Source organism: Mytilus trossulus, chromosome 6, assembly GCF_036588685.1.
Source record: "Mytilus trossulus isolate FHL-02 chromosome 6, PNRI_Mtr1.1.1.hap1, whole genome shotgun sequence".
NCBI lineage: Eukaryota > Metazoa > Mollusca > Bivalvia > Mytilida > Mytilidae > Mytilus > Mytilus trossulus.
This window is the reverse complement of record NC_086378.1, coordinates 46,011,025-46,033,170: the sequence shown is the minus strand read 5'-3', so window position 1 is coordinate 46,033,170 and position 22,146 is coordinate 46,011,025. Positions and strand designations below refer to the sequence as shown.

Genomic DNA, 22,146 nt, shown 5'->3' with positions numbered 1-22,146 from the left:
CAACAAACAAATCTAAGGGACCAAAGTAAAAATTTAATTTAATCAGATTGCTTTTCCTGGCACTTATTTAAACATTCCAGATATTTATGAATGTACAATTTATTATTTTTTAAGGAAAAGATGAAAAGGCCCTCTGTAATTCCCCGCTTGAGTGTAAAGCAACACTCCAGTGCAGAAATAATCACTGTGGTTGCTGTGAACAGGACTTCTGGAATGGACAGTTCTGTGAAAGAAGTAAGGGTCATCGCGTAACATTGTATTCCTTCCACCAGTGTATTTTTTCCAGAGGACTAGTTATACTAGTGTATAATTTCCAGAGGAACTATTGCACTAGGTTACTTTTTTCATGCTTAGTGTTTAGGTAAAGTTAACTCTAACCCTGTTTTGTTTCGTACTATTAACGGAAAGACAACACTAGTATAAATTTACTCATTGGAAAATCTACACGTCGGAATAAAAGTTCGCTTACACTAGTAGACAAAATTAAATATCAGGTATTATAACCCGAGTCAAATTTTGAATAAGAATTTCGTGGATGGCTTGCATATCTTTAGAAAGTAAAAATAATCCTGACATTTAACTAGCTTGTGTATTCAATAAAAATAAATAGATTGGAAAAAGCACACAAAACTCGACAATCAGAAATATAAAGAAGTTGGTCGAGAAACATAGCAAGAACAACAGAGCCACAAAAAGTCCCTGGTCACCAGTCTGAAAAGAAAATGAAAATCGAGATTAACCTGCTTATTATAGTTGAATTGACATTGAGTTAAAAATATATTAGATACTAGTAAATAATTCTTAAATGATTTACATCTCTACGAATACTTGAATGTGATTGGTCCGTTAGAATTGTTTTCCTTAGCTAGTGTACGCTCCGATACACCATGTTGCCAGAACTGCTTTTGTAACCTATGCTCATTGTTAACATTGTCGATATCATTGTGATGTATTCGTGCGCGATACACATGAATGGAATCCCTGGATTCCAAGAAAGTGAAATTAAAAAAAAATGTTTTGGTTGAGAATTATAAGTACAAATCAAATCTTTCTTCAGGTTATTGATGTATAAACTGAGCTGCTGACATGCAAACTTTATATACATTTTAGTTATCATTAAACACACCTGCAACCATACTTTCCACATTACCTGATAGGAACCGACACTAATTAAATGTTTCGGAATTTAAAACTTGGGATAGTCATCTTAAGATGCATTACTTTAATGTAACTAAATATATAAATCATAAATCATTCACACATATATATATATAAATATCGTAATATCTATTGATGAAGAATATAAATATATATATATAAAAATTTGCGAAAGCAAATTTACAGATCTAACAGCTGTAGGACGCCTCCGGGTGCGGGAATTTCTCGCTACATTGAAGACCTGTTGGTGACCTTCTGCTGTTGTGTTTTTTTTGTTTTTTTTTAATTTTATTTTTTTATTTTGGTCGGGTTGTTGTCTCTTTGACACATTCCCCATTTCCATTCTCAATTTTATTGTTGGGTTGATGTTTAGACGAGTTGTATATATGGATACATCTGTTGTAGAGTTGTCACTGACTCAGACGTACTTTTCTGTGACTGTATCTTACATTAATTTGTAGGATCCTTTACTATAGATAATTTAGCTGATCTGTAACAATAACATCTTCATGCCTTATATATCATGTACTGTAGTACGCCGCTAGATTAAAACTGACGAGGAAAAGTAACACAAGACCACTGAAAGCTTTATTTTTGTAGAGCCCAGGTGGTCGTGTGGTCTACCGGGACGGCTGCAGTGCAGGCGATTTGGTGTCACGATATCACAGTAGCATGGGTTCGAATCCCGGCGAGGGAAGAACCAAAAATTTGTGAAAGCAAATTTACAGATCTAACATTGTTGGGTTGATGTTTAGACGAGTTGTATATATATATATCGTGTGGTCTAGCGGGACGGCTGCAGTGCAGGCGATTTGGTGTCACGATATCACAGTAGCATGGGTTCGAATCCCGGCGAGGGAAGAACCAAAAATTTGCGAAAGCAAATTTACAGATCTAACATTGTTGGGTTGATGTTTAGACGAGTTGTATATACATTATGTACACAGCCATGTATCACCATCATTGATGGCGATCCAATGGATACATCTTTTGTAGAGTTGTCACTGACTCAGACGTACTTATAAATATAATTATTTTCTGTGACTGTATATTACATTAATTTGTAGGATCCTTTACTATAGATAATTTAGCTGATCTGTAACAATAACATCTTCATGCCTTATATATCATGTACTGTAGTACGCCGCTAGATTAAAACTGACGTGGAAAGGTACCATACGGCCAGCGAAAGCTCTTTTTTTGAGAGCCCAGCTGGTCGTGTGGTCTAGCGGGACGGCTGCAGTGCAGGCGATTTGGTGTCACGATATCACAGTAGCATGGGTTCGAATCCCGGCGAGGGAAGAACCAAAAATTTGCGAAATCAAATTTACAGATCTAACATTGTTGGGTTGATGTTTAGACGAGTTGTATATATATATATATATATATATAAACAAGTCTAAATTGGAAACAACGTTCACACCTATGATTGCGTTGGATAAAAACCGCAATTTTTATACGTGTGCATGTAACACATTTCGTTGTAGAAGGGTCTAAATACAGCACAAACAACATTTTCCAAAAGACCAAAAGGGTGAAAAAATATATTATAACAAAACGCATTTGACAAAATGGATCCCTATATTGATTTAATACGAAGTAGAAAACACTAAATTTGCGGCAAAGATGGTAAACAACAACAAAGGGTGCTAAATGTTTTACACCATATCCGGATTTCGACAATTAATGTCTCTTCAGTGATGTTAGGGATCGAAAGGTATTTGGAAGGCCATTTAATTTACCTCAATTTAGGATAGACTCTTGAATTTAAAAGATTCAAAAAAGGATGAACTGATTATATAAACCTGAGGGAATATATAATACAAGCCCAAACGAAATAAATATAAATAAGTCTAAATTGAAAATAACGTTCAAACATATGATTGCGTTGGATAAAAACCGCAATTTTTATACGTGTGCATGTAACAAATGTCGTTGTAGAAGGGTCTTAAAACAGCACAAACAACATTTTCCAAAAGACCTAAAGAGTGCCAAAAAATATTATAACAAAACGCATGTCTATATTTATATTCTTCATCAATAGATATTACGACAGATGTGCCACTATCAGGGGTCTAACTGTCACATTTATATAAAAGTCTATAAATTTGATGTAGTAAGCAGGTCTCCTAGACTTTTGTGTTTGCTTTAAGCAACTATTAGTTTAACATTAAAAACTTGAACACATTCTTCGCCACATTGCAATTATTATAAATGTCAGTGATTCATACTACGTTTTTATTAGTTTACGTATATAGGAGTTTTATTTAGTTTAACTTATTAAAACTAAAGGAATATTTCCTTTTTCCTTTGCATTTCTGTGCTCTAATAATTTAGTACGGCCACTTGATAAAGCATCTGTACTACTATCATCTGTTGTCGATTTTATCATTACCCTATCAACTAATTGAACTGCAAAAATAGTAAGATTGTGTATTTATTTGTTTTGGTCTCTTGTATATCGTATATGCTGTATTGTGTCACTTGTAATCAATCCTCGTAATACATGCTTGGAGTGACAGCTTTTCCGATGCAGAGAAAGATTTTTTTTCTTAACAATGTATTTCTAGGTCAAGGTTTTTAAATATTCGACCTTTAATTATACTAACGTAATAATTAGTTGCTAGTCGAAAACAATCTTTGAAATCTATAATTGAATATGTTTTTTCTCATTTCTAAAAATTATACATATAAGTAAACCTTGATATTGTCAATACTACGGAAACATTTTTCATTATTCGAAGTCTGCAAATCATAAACGTTTGACCCTTTTAAGCATTAGCGTGAGTTTATCAACAAGATGAATACTGCAATTATATCAATGTAAAGCATACAATAGTAGTTTGGACGTAAACAGTTTCTGCCCAAGTATTATACTTTTTAAATGTAAATTTGAATTTGATGATGTCATAATGTAAGATGAAAGTTAATAACCAATCCGCTTTTGCAAATTAGAAGATTAAAATTGAAATATAATAACGTGATGACTAAAAATCACTTGATATAAATTATCAGTGTGTTGTATAGAAGTACTACGACTGGTGTCATATATGGAGCAGTACCTGCTAATCCTTCCGGGGCACCTGCGATCAAGTGTTTTTTTTGTGGAATTACTGTTATAAAGTCTTTGGTTTTCTATGTTGTGTTTTGTAGACTGTTTGTCTTGACGTCGTTTTGTGCTTAACATTGATATACATGAGGAGAAAAAAACATTTTATAAATTAACTATATCATTCATCGTTTTTGCCCTGGAATGGTCAGTTTGTCTTCGACTAGTGAGTTTGGATGTCTCTTTGATATCTTCCGCCTATCTTTTACATGGGTAACTATAAAAGACATATATTTATACTATTTATATCAAACACTTTTTTTAAGGAAAATCTATAAACGATGCATGTATGAAAGAGGAGGAGTGCGGAACAAATTTGCACTGTGCTAGGAGTGTATGTCAGTGTGCATCATCCGACTACTGGACAGGATCAACGTGTTTCATAAGTATGAATTTATTGTCCGACATAGTTTTTACAGAGCGTGAAAGACTCACAAAGAATACGGTTAAAATCAACTTCGTTATTATGAAAACTAATGAGGCCTGAAATCGTCGTACAAATAATAAAGGAAAAACGTATGAAACATCAAATTCAAGTTACGGTATTATTTATCTTTTCTATGGAGTAAACCAGTAAAAAGGGAATAAAATATTCTAAAAAAATGTGTAAAATGAGAGCTAGAATAACAACAACGGAAATACATAGTAAAACCGAATTAGAATAATAGCTGTGAAAAAGGAATGTGAAAATTGTAAATTCAAAATGAGAATAATTAAATGCACATATAATAATACGAAGTTTTTAAACGCAATAACAAATGCAGTAAAATAATACAATCCAAAGTTGAAACTGCAGTTTTGATACATAACATATTGATCTTTTCGCTTTTGTGCATTCTGATTAAAATCAGATCTTTCACTTTGCTCCCCTAGATTTATTTGTCTCGGCGTGCAAGATCTGAAATCCCATAAGGGGTCATGTTTAGATAACCTTGTATGAAAACTTTTGATCAACCAATAATTTTGAGTGACACGCTGACACTATGATAACACAAATTTCCCTTCAAACATAGATTGACACTATAAAATCAAAATTGTACCTTTATAGTGATTAAAGTAGATTCACTGTATACCACCATCTTGGATTGTACAATAACAGAACACAATCGGTCTAGTTCTTTGCCTAAATCTGCTTTTGAGACAGATTTGCAATTTATGTGTAAGACTGCTTCTTTTTATAATGAACAAATAGTGAGTTATTGCATTATCCAAAATGTTTAAACAAATACCCGATATTTGTGTTTTCACAATTATTTTTTCAACTTAGCCATTTAAGGGGAGATAACTCTTATAGTATTTTTTTTTATACTGGAATGATAGTGAAATTTTCATCTTTTACTTGTAGCAAGAAAACAAGTTCGGTGAAACAATTTATTCTTTTATTTTCTTAAATTATATTATAAAACATATCATCTCAAATTTTATTTCCAAATTCTATCTCATAGATTTCTTTTTACTTACAAAGGTGTGTTTTTTTCATGAACAATCTATGCAAATTTGGGCTATTTTGCACGACTTGTAGCTTGAAAAATAGAACGGTGACCCACACTTTTTATTATATTTAAAAAAAAAAAGCACAGTAAAATCTTCATTTTGGCAAATAAGAAAATTCTATCCGAGGAAATATATTCCGATGATCCACTTAATTGTTGTATTGCCTTAAGATTGAAAAATAAAAAAATGATTAAATAAATGAAATTTTACTGCTTTCCTAAATCTAAAATTGTTAACAATCAGGTCGGTGCACAAAATCGGAACGATGTCGGGAAATTAAACAGTGAGATCATGTAATTTCCGTACTATATTCGGAAATAATTTGCAGTTTACTGGACAATGTTTGGATAGTTCATAGTTAGAAATACCGAAACTTTTGAAGGTACATATTTTTGATTGGATGCTAAAAGGTCACTGAACATGACCCATTATGACATGTTTTTAGATCACACGTCGCGACAAACAAATCAGATTGCCTTTTCTGGTACTTAATTAAACATCACAGATATTTATGAATTTAAAATTTATTGTTTACTTTCAGCAAAAGATGAGAATGCCCTCTGTAATTCCTCAATTGAGTGTAAAGCAACACTACAGTGCAGAAATCATCATTGTGGGTGCTGTGAAAAGGACTTCTGGAATGGGCAGTTCTGTGAAGAAAGTAAGGGTTATTTATAGTAGACCAAATAAAATGTCAGGTACTTTAACAAGTCTTAGAGTAAAATTTTGAATAAGAATCTTGGGGATGGCATAAATATTTTTAAAAAATCCAAAAAAATCCCGACATTTAACTAGCTTGTGTCTTAAATAAATGAGTAGATTGGAACAAAGCAAGTTCAACACAGCCACAGAAATAGTCCCTAGTCACAAGTCTGAAAAGAAAATGAAATTCGAGATTAATCTGCTTAATATAGATTGGTTGACATTGATGTTAAAAATGTATTAGATAGTAGTTAATAATTCTTAAATGATTTGAATATCTACGAATACTTGAATATGATTGGTCCGTTAAAATTTCCTTCCTTTGATAGTATACTGTTAGATAGACGATGTTGCCGGAACTGCTTTCGTAACTTATGTTTATTGTAAAGATTGTCGATTGCACTGTGATATATTCGTGCGCGATACACATGAATGGAATCCCTTGGTTCGAAGAAAGTGAAATTTAAAAAAAACAAAGGTATTGGTTGAAAATTTTAAGGATTAATCATTTTTTTTTTCTACAGGTTATTGATGTGTAAACTTGGCTGCTGATTTGAAAACTTTAGATACACATGAATGGAATCACTGGGTTCCACGAAAGTTAACTTTAAACAAAAATGTTTTGGTTCAGAATTATAAGGATTAATCAAAATTTGTTCTACAGGTTATTGATGGGTAAGCTGGGCTGCTCACTCTCAAACTGTAGATAAAATTTTGTTATTATAAAACATACCTGCAACCACACTTCTGATATTACCTGATAGAACACGGCAATAATTAACTGTTTCGGCATTTAAAACTTGGGATAGTCATCTTTAGATGCATTACTTTAATATACATGTGATTAACCTGTTTTCTACAGAGCTGCTGTAAACATGTTCATTATCATTTCGACGAAGCCTTTGAGACGACGGTAGGACGTGTTTACCTAGCCTTGAAGTGACCGCCATAACTATTACGAATACTTTTTGCGGAGGAAAACAACTGATCAAAGGAATGTACATAATAAGTGCAGAAAGTGGGGAAAAAATGCAACCAAGTATAATTGTTCTTAAATATCGTATGAGGATTAGGATTTTTGCATTTTCGTTCTGAGGCTTGCTTTACATGGAACCACCGAGGATGTTTTAACAATAACTCAGTCAATTAATCAATAATAAAACTAGCCCGTTACGGTAAAAAAAAAAAAGCGGTTACCAGATCAATAATATTACAATCAGAAATAAACATAATCAAGGGACAAAAGAAAAAAAACTTTTATAAGTTATACAATAAGGGCGCCGGATCTTTTAACTTTTGAAAAGATAGAAATCTAAGATGATAAGGATGGATGACTAACGTTCATCAGCCAATATTACACGCATATTCATAACACTTATAACTGTATAAGTTATATTAATAAATTCTACATATACTCCGCAAGTTGACACTTAAATTCGGGGTTAAGCAGACCATATAATGAGTCACCAGAAAACAGTTTAAAAGAAGATGTGTAACCATACTCTAAGCAGACCATATAATGAGTCACCAGGAAACAGTTTAAAAGAAGATATGTAACCATACTCTAAGCAGACCATATAATGAGTCACCAGGAAACAGTTTAAACGAAGATATGTAACCATACTCTAGGCAGACCATATAATGAGTCACCAGGAAACAGTTTAAACGAAGATATGTAACCATACTCTAAGCAGACCATATAATGGGTCACCAGGAAACAGTTTAAACGAAGATATGTAACCATACTCTAGGCAGGCCATATAATGAGTCACCGGGAAACAGTTTAAAAGAAGATATTTAACCATACTCCAAGCAGACCACATAATGAATCACCAGGAAACAGTGTAAACGAAGATATGTCACCATACTTTTGCAAATTATCTCCCGCTCTACCTTGTTAATATGAAAATAAAAGATGTGGTATAATTGCCAATGCGACATTTATCCACCAAGATATTGTAGTTATTGCCTGAATACTGTCTGATTTTAATAGGTATTTCATTAGTCTTCTTTGATAACATTTATACTGAACATATAACACAATATTATTTTTACTAACGTTTTACGTGATAACATGTAAAGAAACAACTAATTAATTAGAGCAGGGGTTATAATAACGTTCCATTGTATGGTTACATGTCTTCTTTTGAACTGTTTTCTGGTGACTAATAAGATGGTCTGTTCAACCCCGACTTAAAATATCAACTTGCAGAGTTAATTTGGAATTTATCTATATAATATATAAAATAATATTGTCCTTAATATGCGTGTAATATTGGCTGCTGGACGTTAATTATCAATCCCTATCATCTTACATGTCCACCCTTTCAAAAAGTGATAGACCCAGCGCCCTAATTGTTTAGATTATAAGAGTCGTTTTTTTTTCGTCCTCTTTATCTCTTATTTCTAATAGTTTTGATCTCCTAGCCGCTCTGTTAGCTTTCTTTGATTTATGTAATAGGCTAGTTGTCTTATAATTAAACGCTTTCATTTCTGATTACGTTGAATAGATGAAAATAAGATGACTTGAAAGCCTTTGTTTCATGTATCAAATTACAAATGTATCTTGATTCATAAATCATGTCGTTTATTTTGTCTACATCTCATGGAAAATTCAAGTATCCTTTTGGTCAGGTAAAAAACAATCCGTTTTGACTCTTTTTATTTTCGAAGACTGGAATAAATTAACAAAACTCCACTTTTTACATAACAATTAGTCAAAATTGAAAAGAGAAATTGAATCCACATGTTGATTTTCGTTTTTGTTTTATGATAAAAAAACGATTGCAAGTTTAGGTCAACAGCTGCCACACACCCAGGTGTGATTAAGTTATACTGTAACATGAGCCTATCAGGTAGGCTTGTCACTGCCGGTACGGTAGGGGGTTCAGGATATTGATTGACAAAGTCTTGAACACATTGGAGCGAGACTTCAATCTTGTCACTGTTAGAATAAGGCGATGGTCGTTGAGCATTGTCATGACAAGGTTTGCTTTGATCAGACGAATTTAATAAGGAGTTACATTTGTCCACGTCCTTCAGACTGTAACGCGTTCTGTTACCCTTTATAAAATCCCGATACTCATCTGTGAGTCTACGATGATTTATTAAGGACTGTATCGATCTTTTCTGTTTCGAAAGCAGTTTATGTAGCTCGTAAGTAGGCGTCTCTACTTCCAGTAACATGAATTCAATTTCTATCAAGATGTTTTTCTAGCTCCTGACGGAAATGATCACGTTGCTCCGTGAGGAATTCTAGACCTTTTCGTCCATGTATTCCCTGATTTGTATCTGAATGCTCAATATCATTTTGGAGCTCCTCTACTTCTCCGATGTCTCCATCTAGACGCTTGTCGACGTATTGGTGTTTAATGTGATTAGAACCTACGTGTGTCAATTTACTAACTGGTAGTTATATAAACACTTGACTGGAACACACAAGCTGTGTTGCGTACTGTCAAGCTTACAGCTACAAAAAAATGTACGAATGATTCTTTTTTGCAATTTCTTGTGAAAGGACAAGTAAACAGGTTTTCAATAAAATGTGAGCCTCGGAATGAAGAAGTCTTACAGTATATAACAGGTTTAAGGCTTTTCATTTTACTGGCGCAATCATGTATAAAGTATTAACCGACGATTAGGCTCAAAAAGTGAAAGACTATCAGGTGTTGATAATTTAATCTCTAACCAGTCTAAGTGCGGTTAAAAACTGAAAATAAAAATATAAACACAATTTTAAATGTGGTGAATAAATGTAACTACACATGAAATATCTGATACATGTATAAAATGATAGCACATAATAGTAATATTAAGCTGTAGTGAGGAAGAATTTTGTTATAACAAGGATATACAGTTCAAACATATTGTAAATATCGTGATACCATTAAATCAAAGTTACTCAAGTAAATGTTGTTAGACACAAACTATGTCGGGAAACACGTAACGTATTTTCTGTGACAGTTTTCCTGGCGCGTTTCGTCTTATTAGTGGCTTTCAAATTAAAGCAATTGGAAGGCCAAATCAAATACGAAGTTGCGAAGCACTAAATCCCAAAAGTTCCAAAACATTGTGCAAAATCTAGTTGATGTAGCTGTTCATTGGGATATGAAAATCTTATTCTGTCGACATTTTATAAACAGTACAGTATGACCGCATCAAAGATACATCATGTCAAATCAAAAGTGCGGACTACCGAGCTGGTGATAAACACATTTACAAAGGATGATGATGATGACGATGATGATTTGGTGATTAAAGTCCAGTGGCAAATACAACATGCATATGAAGGCGAGATTATGTTAATTAAATATTCCGTGCTTTGTTCTCGACCGCCACGCTGAGGCGAATTTTAAGCGTGCTTGTTCATACGGGTACAGTCCGCAAGAAGATATGTCACTATATCATACACCTCATTCTGACTTCGACCCAACCAGCCTTTGCTTTTACTCGTAAATGTCATAATTTTGTATTTTTTTTTGTTTGACCCGGGCGGGGATTTTACCCGCGACCTATGAAACTCGAGGCGAGCACAAGACCATCGCGGCGGTTACTTATAAAACTCTCGAAGGGTTACGCGGAACCCTGTGTCTCGCCTGTGATTGCTGCTGTCAGTGTAACAGTGTAATGTTGATTGCCAAAAATAAAAAAAAATAAAACTTTTTAAAAAATCTTAACTTTTTTCTTCGGATGAACGTTTGAAAATAAACTTGCTGTCTAAACACGTAAACCAAAGACTGTATCTAAATGTTGACTGCAAACGCAAATAAGTCCTTTTATCAGTTAAATAAGGAAATATGAAACAAATTATTTTCAAAACTTTGCTGTTAATATTGTCTTTTCAGCATAAAAAAGCTTCTGTCCAAGTTTCATAAAATTCCATGAAGGTATGCCAAAGTAATGATGTCTGAAACTTTAACCTTAGACTGTTTCTTAATGTTAACTGCGAGAAAGTTTATTTTATCAGTAAAATAGGGGAAAATAAAAACAAATATTAAACAGACGAACCTAAATGTTGACGATGCTGACACGGCAGATGACGGAATGTATGATCGCTATGTTATAATTAAACGCTTTCATTTATGATTACGTTGTATAGATGAAAATAAGATGACTTGAAAGCCTTTGTTTTATGTATCACATTATCTTGATTCATAAATCATGTCGTTTATTTTGTCTACATCTCATGGAAAATTCAAGTATCCTTTTGGTCAGGTAAAAAACAATCCGTTTTGACTCTTTTCATTTTCGAAGACTGGAATAAATTAACAAAACTTTTGTCGCAGGCCTTTTTAAAAAAAAAAATTATTGTTTTAGTCTTATTGCATTTTGTGTATTTAATTTTAGTTTTTCGTTTTTGTTATTAATATCGGGAGTTCTTTTTTCTCCTTTTGTGTTTTTGTCTTCTTTTAATGGCAAATACTGCAACACTTTATATGTGGTGTCTTAAGTGTAAATACGTATTCCTCCCATTATATGTTTATACAAACCATATATTGTTAACCTTAAATGAAATCATTGTTTACTCACTTAAATACCTTTGTTATTTTTTAAGATATTTGCGCCGTTGAACTGTGTATGAATGATGGCAAATGTAAAATCTCCGAAAATAGACACAGATGTGAGTGTGCTGATGGCTATCTTGGCGACAAATGTCAGTATGCAGGTAATGACAATACCGTTTTAGTATATTATCAAAGTTAAGACAAGCTAGTATAAAAGCTAAAGATTCCAGCAGATATTTGATATCACAATATGTAAATCTCACATGGGTCTTAAAGGGAACGTTATATTTATGAACGTTTTATTTTATCCAGTTCAAAAAAGTATGCAGGACTCTTGAAACTTAGGTTGAAAGTTAATGAAAGAGATTTCCTATTAAAAGAATTAAGTGTTCAAAATAATGATATAGTATAACAAATATATTAATACATTCTGTATGTGCTTGTCCCAAGTCAGGCGCCTGTTTTTCTGTTGTTGTCGTTGCTTTCTGTCATATTTGTTTTTGTTTATTGTTATATCATATATCAAGTCATTGGTTTTCTCGTTTGAATTGTTTCACATGTTTCATGTCGGGGCCTTTTATAGCTGACTGTATACGGTATTGGTGTTATTCATTGTTTAAGTTTTTACGGTGACCTATAGTTGCTTACATCGACGTCGTTGGCAATCATACAACATCTCCATACTTATATATCTTACAACAAAAGTAAGTTCTAGAAGCGAATTCATCTCTGCAATATCAGTACATTAACGTGTTTAACATACCACTAAAACACACGTACAAGCAAAACAAGAATAATCGTTCTGCATCTTTGTCAAATATCAAATTGTAATTTTAAAAGTTGATTGTTTTTTAATATCCATGCTTTTTGAAAATTTGATAGGAATGCCCACATTTACGTAGACTGAAACAAAGTTCAGAATACTTAACCTGCGGACACGAAATCAAATTATCCTTTATTCTACATTTTGAGGATGTTGATGTCGCTTTCCCTTCAAGTTTTCAGGAACTGCATTTCTGGAAAACCTTACGAGTTTCAAACACTCTCTAAAATTATTACTCTATAGATTGTTTTGAAATTTAGGCTCATAACATTCCAATCTAGTTCCAAAACACTCATTAGTGAGGTTTCAAAATGTCAAACATGAAATTTTAATTGTAAAGGTTAATTGTCTATTAATATCTATGATTTTTTAAAGTTGGATAATATACATGATATACATATCAAACAAATATTATAGATGTTTAATAGTTAATCTTTTTTATTAGTATAGATGTTTAATTCTAAAAGCAAGTGACCACCGCATTTTGCATGTAGCGGGGAAAATTCTCCAGACGGTGTCTTCAAATAGTTTCCATATAATTTAAATTGATCCACATCATGATATTTAGCTAAATTCACCATTTCCAATTATAAGTGATAATAGTTCGCTTCATAACATTTAATTTTAAATTGTAGTTGAAATATTCTAAACCCTAACAAAACTGTAATGTCACTGGTTCATTTTGTGGTTTCTTAGGGCCAATTTCCCCTGGATTTTTTTTACACCAGGTTCATTTTCAATAAACGTCATTTAATCCTTACTAAAATTCATAGCATCAAGGATTCATGTTAGTACTTTTAAGTTTTTTAACATCAATTTAGCATATTTTCGAACTTGCGACGGACTTTAAATGCATAAAGACCTCAATTTGTAATGATTTTGGAAAATTTTGTGTATTTTTTTTTTAATAAGACAGAAGGACATTCTGAACCATGCAACAGACACTTACATTCTGTCTGAAGAAACGTATTTCATTGTCTTTCAGATGCAAACTATTGATTTTGGTAAGGATGTCCTTCGATGTTGTTTTTTTCAACAGCTACATGTATGTTTAGCGATTAATAACATTTTTATTCGACTATTGATTCAAGTAAAAATGTTCTAAAATCTCATATATGTATTATGCTAACTCTGTAATATTCATATCCAAGTGAGCTTCAACGGGAATTGTATTTTATATTAGATATACAACTCTTCTGTTCCAACAACATTCCAATTGAGACCTGCGAGTATAATTAATACATGACAAATTGGCCAAATCTCTTTGTAAATTTGTTAGCAAGTTGTTCCTATTATAATCATTCACTGGAATAAATTTTATCAGAATGGCATTTTCATACATTTACCAATAAATGGATAAATCTGTTCCTTTGAAAATATCATTAAGTAGTGATCGAACCTCTATTTCCAATACTTAATGTTGATGTCTTAACATGTACATGGCTTCGTATAACAGTATCAAAAGTCTACGTTATTTCGACAACCATAAGAATTAATTTCAAAATTCGGAGATACAATTGTGTACCTGGGGAAACTTATACAATTGCAAACTGATTTTAGAATTATTTCGACTGTTATAACCATTACTTTTTTACATATCCGTAATGAATCTGCTTGCCAAAGAATGAGTATAGGCAGATAAAACACAGAAATTTAACCTGCCCTAATATAAACTTTATCATCTTGTTACACTTGTCGTCGAAATCCCTAGTGTTAACTTGTGTATAGAAGTATGATCAAAGATCCCAACACTTCTTTTGTTCTGCAGTAATATTCCCGATAAGATTGGGCATCCGTCTGGCTGTGCGGGATGTATAGATACGCAGACACGTCCAGTCGGAATTCGGATGTTATATTAGATGCCTCGTGTGAGTGCCACGCCTATCCGCACATTAAAGAACCATTGGTTACAACAACTCTCTGAGTGTCCGTAGATGGCTTATTGCTTATTGACTTATTGGCTTATTGGCCTATCTAAGGAACGTTACGAGTAAAGATGAGGGACAATTTTTAGTTTCAAAGAAGAGATCCATTAAGTCACCAAGTCGAACCATATTATACAAGAAAGGATTTGTGTACACATAATCATAAATAAGATGTATGATTTGCAAAGATAATGTATGGCTTTTCATTTACCAACACATAAAAGGATTCCATATTTTACATACAAATGTCACTGTGACCTTTAAATCTTCTGAAATAAGTATTACAGTTGAAATTTAAATTTTTTATAACTTATCAATAAATGTATTTTTTACCTCTAACTGACTGTTTGTTTTGTGTCGTTGGATAGCTGTCTCATAGATGTCTAATTCACATCGTCATAAACGGACAGACAACAAAAGTCTGCAATAATGATATGTCAAGAATGTTTTGTCGTTTTGATGTGAAAATGTCAAGGTATCTTCTGGTCATTCAAACGCGTACGTTTATTTTTTTAATTTCATTCTGAAAGTGATAATAGATTATTGAATGGATTGATGGATGTAGCGGTTTTTCGATTGACCTAGTAGATTTTATAACTGTCTCAATAAGCTGTGCTAGTCGAGTACTCCTTATACTTTCACATTTTTAATTATCAGCTTCCTATTTCGCGGCAGTCAACTATCCCCTGTTCCATCGTATGGCGTTCACATATCTCAATTAACACGTTACCCTCTTGCATTTTTACATTATAGGGACTTTGTCAATAGGGGTCTACACCGGACACAAAAACTGCTCCAACAAAGGGTTGAGGAAAAACGACGGAAATCGACACAACATAAATTTTACGGTCACGATCATGAATTTGTTGGCATATTCGATGTGCCTGTAACTCAACACAGTAGCGACATGTTTTCGAGGTCTTAGATCTCTAGATATAAGTATAGTCGTCTGATCTGTAAATTTTCCGATTGTGTTCTCTTTCCGATAGGGAGATTTCGACGTAGTGTGAATTCGAACCGCGGGTGCTTCATCCATAACAAGAGACCCTTACCACATCGACGCACCCAGTCTCGCTTCCTTTGGAGTTCATGCGGTTTTCTCAGTTAATGTTTCTTACCTTGATTTGTTTCTTCTAAATGAATTTATGAGATTTGAACATCGGTAAACTACTGTTGCCTCTAATTTAGCTAAGCTGCGGTGGCTTACTGTGTCTGAGATCGCGGGCTCGAACCCAGTCTGGTACAGTTAAATTATGGATGGAAAATCATGCTCTTCTCTATTGTTACAGATGTATGAATGTATGGATAAAAAAGATTAGTATATACATAGAGATAGAGAGAGAGAAATTAGTTCATATTTAGGAATAACCAGACATAATCCTGTATATGCATTTGTAAAATATTGGTCTTATAACCTTGTATCTACATTTTTAGGAAAATTAACGCTTAACTGTTAGCTCTCTCAATTCTGATTTTCATCTATTCATACATGTATATTTTCAAAGTCTTCATAACGGGATTATGTTGAACCTTTGTTCGGATTCTCTACGGTGTTATGAACTATGTTGATAACAAAGTGAGTGCAGTGTTTTGAATCTAGGTTCATAGCACATAGCTAAAATTTAATTACACATGTATTGACGTTGCAAAAAATAGTTTACCACACCATGCAGGTACTGGGGCCTTTCCATTTAACTTGTAAACCAGATGCTTTTTCATAATTTGTCACTCCGTATATAATTTTCATACAAGAACATCTACGTGTGAAACTTTCCATTTTTTTTTGGTTCTGTGCGCTCTAAATAATGCCAGCTATACAAAGTAAAGAGCTTATTACTTCATATGTTCATCTATTACTATCAAATTTGCATATTGAAGGTCGACCAATTTGACAAATATCACGGACTTGTCAATCAAAACTGTCTTAGTCTCATCGTGAAATAAAGTAAAATTTGATATTTGTGTTTATCAATTCACTTTCCTTAAGTGCTAACACATTAGTACCCAATGTCAGCTTTTAATTTTTAAATTATTGCAGATGGACGAGAAAAGGATTTTATTGTGATATTTCAAGAATCATTCAGGAGTCCATCACCAAGAATATTACCTACAGTTAACAGAAGTGGAACTTTATCTGTTTTCTATTTCACAACTTATAAAAATGTTTCAGTGACTTTCAATTCCGTCGATAATCACTATAACCTTGACTCTAATGTACTAATGACAAATGGTTTGCACCAAGCTGGAGCAGTAATACACTCTAATGTTCCGATCAACCTGTATGGATTCTTATTTGTCCGTTCATATTCTGAAGGATTCTTTGTTATTCCAACTCGATATGCATCAACAGATTATATAATTCCTTCGTTCACTCCACATAACAAATTTAAAAGCATGTATAGTGTATTTGCCTTTTCTTCTGTCTATTCAAATACAGTTATAGAAATAAATTTTAAAATAAAAGATTGGTCAGTTTCATACGACAATATACAATATTCCAACAATCAGACATTAACATTGGTACTGAATAAGTATACAACATTTCAAATATGGCACACATCAGACTTAACCGGGACAAGAATTATTGCATCTAAGCCAGTTGTTGCAGTCAGTGGAAATGTATGCAACGTTATAAACTATGCAGGAGACTGTCAGCCATTCATTGAAATGGTATTACCTACAAATCAACTAGATAATGTTTATGTCATTCCACATTTAAATTATCAATTGGAAAATACAGTTCGCGTAATTGCTGTAAATGATACAAACGTAGTGTTGAAGAATGGTGACAATCGCACCACAAACGTACTAAAATCTCGAGACTTTTTCGATTATTTTCATACAACTATTTCATGTGTTTCATCTGCAACCGATGTAATGGTACATATATACTCGCATGAGCTATCAGGTAGACATGGAGACGCTTTTATGATGACGATTCCCGGTATTAACCAGTACCTGTATGATTATGATTTCATGGTTCCTACAGATTTTGAAAGTTTCGTCAGCATTACGGTGCCTACAAACGCAGTCGATGGCTTTGTACTGGACGGCAATGTCTTAAATTTGACAAATATTTACAGCATTTCTGAAGAGGAATATCACTTCAGTAGTTTCAGTACTCCAATATCAAGTGGATCACATCACATCACGCACACAAAAAAGACACGTTTTGGATTATGGGTTTATGGAAATTACAGCACCAGCGATGCGTATGGATATCCAGCCGGGATGGCTTTTAAAACATAATGGGAACCGACAGGTTCTGCAACCGTGATAAGCTTTTTGACTCATATTATGTTCACGTTACCACAGTATAAGATTATCATATTACGAAAAACTGTAAAAATGTATTTAAAATCCAAAAGTTGGTCTTGTATTAGTTTCATGAGATTCCTCATTTACAATTACAAAAATATGGTTATGTTTTAAATGTAGTAAAAATCACCTTCGAACCAATTCATTTAAAAGTTTTATTTTTGTCTTACATTGTTTCTCCTTCTTTTTTGTAGACAAGATGTGGGAGAATAATATTTGTATCCCACCCTGCTCCGATACCTATGCATAAGTGATAGAAAAAGCGTCTACAGTTTACACTGTGTGATGCAAATAAAGGACTAGGGGCTATAAGGGCCATTTTTGGCCCCACCCCCAAATTCCATTTAATTTGTCATGTTATAAGTCTATACCATAGACCTTCTGAAAATAATCGAATTTTGGGTCTAGCTCGTTTATTCTGTTGCCTAGTAACCACTAAAATGGCGGAGTTAAACTCATCAAATATGATTATTATACAGTATCTATATTTGAAATTGAACCTATTTAGCATGTAGTGAACTTTACACTTGTACACCATTTTTAAAATATTACATAATTAATTGCACATTGTTGCCAATTCACTGTTGTTTCTCCCTAGCAACATAGCTGTGCCCATGGCAACCGCGATTTGTTTTCTATTTACAAGATTTAATTTTAAATATGTATTGAAACAGAAAGGCACTTTAAGATGTAAATTGTAAAAAGAAACAAACTCCAAGGTAAACATTAAGGGGGAAAGCAATATTGAAACACCAACAAACAAAACAAAACACCAGGTATTTCTGATATATACAGATTGTGCATCTGATGCTGGGTGGGGTCTCACTTATCAGCGATAAGAAGAATAATATAAAGACAAGACACATTTAGCGCTTAGAAATCTTAATATTGATTATCTTAAATAAATAGATACAGACACATGCATTAAAGGGTGTTTTCAAAAGTCAGTGTATTTCCATGACTGTAGTTATGTTTCCGGAAGGGGTTGGGATTGAAGGGGGCACTTCTATTAACACATTTTTAAGCTTGAATAAGTGAAAAGTTGAGAAAACTATCAGATTTATATGATATAACTTTTTTCCTACTCAATTTATGAAAAGGTATATATTTTTAAAATGTAAAACTGGGTAAGGTGACAAAACAGCGGCACCCCCTATCAATTAAGTATTGAAGTACACCCCCTCCAAACCCCACCCCCTCTAGACTTATGTAAAGGATTGTTAGGGTTGACTTTTCCAAATTCATCTTATTTTTATTATCTATTTCAGTTGTCCAGACACCAGGCTCAAGCTAGCAGCCACTCGCTAGCAGCCACTACGCTAGCAGCCAGTTTTCAGATATGTTTATAAACCCAAAAGTTGCATAAGATGCAAACGTACTTAAAATGTTTTTAATTAATGCATAACCATTAAATTATCTGTTTAATATATCATCAGGCAGTCGAAGACACTATTCAAAGAACTTAAAAATTTCATTTCCTGTGCATTAATTAATTTAATGACAATAGTATTCGTTTTCAATACATGTATATTATATACCAAACAGCGTGCTGCACGCTTTAAATTTTCAATAGTCAACAGTTTTGAGTGAACATATAGAATCGTAAATAATTATAAAATTATTGAACTGCTGGAAAAATTGCATGTTACATGGAATCGACTTTTTTGTGATATTGTGTCAAATAGCTTCCCATATTCTCGGCATCCTGTCAAATAGTTCCGGAAAAGTAAGAATTGTTCTCCATTACAAGAATAGGAAGTTGTGCTCGTGCTTTAATATTTTTTTAATAAGACAAATCTGTTTTAACGAAACATTCTAATTCTGAACCAGTGGAATTCGCTTACTTTTGATAGGACTAAAGGTTTATTTTTTGTACACAATGTATGGAGGGCAAGGAAATCATTTATTATCTACCCCAACTTTGGACCTAATTTAAAAAAAAAATCCAGGGTGTTGTTTGTTCGGCTTAGTTTTTTTTTAGGTAGGTCCAAAGTTGGGGTCGGACACCCTACCCCATCCTTACTGAAAAGTTAATAAAAAATATTCTACGGCAATACTTTTTACTAGGTGCAAACGGAAGATAGGGACCTAGAACGTGCTTAATCAAAATTGCAGATTTGGATATGGCACGTTTTTTTTTTGTTTTTTTTTTATATAAATAACTAATAAATAATTTCCTTGCCCACCATACTTTGAGTTCCAAAAATAAACATTTAGTCCTATCAAAAGTAAGCGAATTCCACTGGTTGAGAAGTAGAATGTTTTGTGAAAACAGATTTGTCTGGCCAAAAAAATGTTAAAGCACGAGCGCAACTTTCTATTGTTGTAATGTATAACAGTTGTTACTTTTCGGGAACTATTTGACAGGATGCCGAAAATATGGAAAGCTATTTTTCACAATATCACAAATTAATTTCTAATGGAAAAGTCGATACTATGTGATAACAATTTCATAATCATTTACGATTCTACATACACGCATAAGTGTTGACGATTAAAAACTTAAAGCGTGCTGAGAATATGGAAAGCTATTTCACACAATATCGCAATTTTTTTATTAAAACATTTTAAGTACGTTTGAATATTATGCAACTTTTGGGTTCATAGACATATCTGAAAACTGGCTGCTAGTGTAGCGGCTTCTAGCGAGTGGCTGCTAGCTTGAGCTTGGTCATGGCGTCAGGAAAAAGGGGCGTCGCGCCATGCTAAATTGATTTAGATAAAACACTAATTGTATGCAATAAACGATTATTGTTCACATGCAAAGATCGATAGTGTTGAGGACAAATATCATCATAGCAACAATGGTGACATTTTCCTTGTCACGATTTCAAACACATTGATGACATAGATAAAATAACATATTTACTCAACCCAATTTCACGCATTCAGGTAAATAAGCTAGGATCCTTTTTAACAGTCTATTGAACTGAGGGCAGGGGACTCTTAAAATATTTACTTTTATTGTGTATATTAATGATCTTGTTGTTATTTTTTATTTTTATTTTGTTATGTTGTGTCACATACTATAAATATGTAGTTTTATGGCAATAAAGATTTGAATTGAATTGAATTGATGAAATTATATTAAACCATTGTTGAGGGCATAGTTCTTGAAACTGCAAGGATGGGCAGACACAGCCCATTAGAATACGTTTTATGAAAAACCAACAAAAAAAGTAAATTCTTTATCCTTAGTTTATATATTTTGACTATGACGTCATAATAATTTTATTTGAAGAAAGAGCTTCAAAAATCATCAAAAAGTCAGTTTTAGATTATTTATTTCTGATCGAAGTAATGCAATACAACGAGATCTAGTTATTGAAGGAATAAAATTTAAGAGAACAAATTAAGTAAATATTTTCTTCAACTGTTGATTAATTATTTATGATAATATTGTTTGCATTCAAATAAATTTCGACCATTACATTTAAATCGTTTTTCTACTCAACTTTTTTGTTTGCCTAGATTACCGTAGCTGTTTTTGGCAAAGCCTTTTTCGGAATTTGGTTTCCGTAATTCTCTTAATCTTCTTGTCCTTTTAAAATGTTTTAATTCGAGCGTCACTGATGAGTATTTTGTACATGAAACGCGCGTCTGGCGTACAAAATTTGAATCTTAGTATCTATGATGAGTTTATTTGAATAAGTATGTGAACATAAAATTTATCAATTTGAACAAAAAATAAATCATATTACCGACGTTTCACTCCGAAGTAAACTAATTTTCGACATGTTACCTACTCTGTGGTAGGACATTCTGGTTTTCGGTGAAGTAAAAGCAACAAAAAAAAGAAGTAAAAAAAACTTACAATCGTTCAAATTGGAGACAATCAAAATTCGATTTTTGCGCATTCATTTTACAGGTAACAATACACATTTAAGTAAAATAATCTTATAATTTATTTATCTATTTACCGGTTTTCATCCTACCTTAAAAATTCTCTACGGTGTATCGCTATGATATATAAATGATATTTCATGACGATGCATCGTAAAGAATTTTAAAGACAAGATACCCGTGTTCTGTCGGTTTTTTTTCTGTTTTTTTTCCAGAAAAGGAAATATTTTTGTATCCTAATGGCATTGTCCCCTGGTGTCAACTGAATTC

The 22,146-nt window shown here is 32.9% G+C and overlaps 1 protein-coding gene across 3 annotated transcripts in view; it reads left to right on the top strand.

Moving 5' to 3' along the window:
* Nucleotides 1-18,085, top strand: part of LOC134721434 (uncharacterized) — a 31,450-nt gene extending 13,365 nt beyond the window's left edge. The window contains exons 4-8 of one of the 3 annotated variants that reach the window (XM_063584460.1): nt 115-234; nt 4,534-4,653; nt 6,303-6,422; nt 12,018-12,128; nt 16,754-18,085. In XM_063584460.1, the coding sequence (XP_063440530.1) occupies nt 115-234; nt 4,534-4,653; nt 6,303-6,422; nt 12,018-12,128; nt 16,754-17,964 (1,682 nt within the window). In that variant the 3' untranslated portion in view covers nt 17,965-18,085. The remainder of the gene's footprint in view (nt 1-114; nt 235-4,533; nt 4,654-6,302; nt 6,423-12,017; nt 12,129-16,753) is intronic. The other 2 variants (XM_063584461.1, XM_063584462.1) reach the window with 2 other exon arrangements.
* The last annotated feature ends 4,061 nt before the right edge of the window (nt 18,086-22,146 follow it).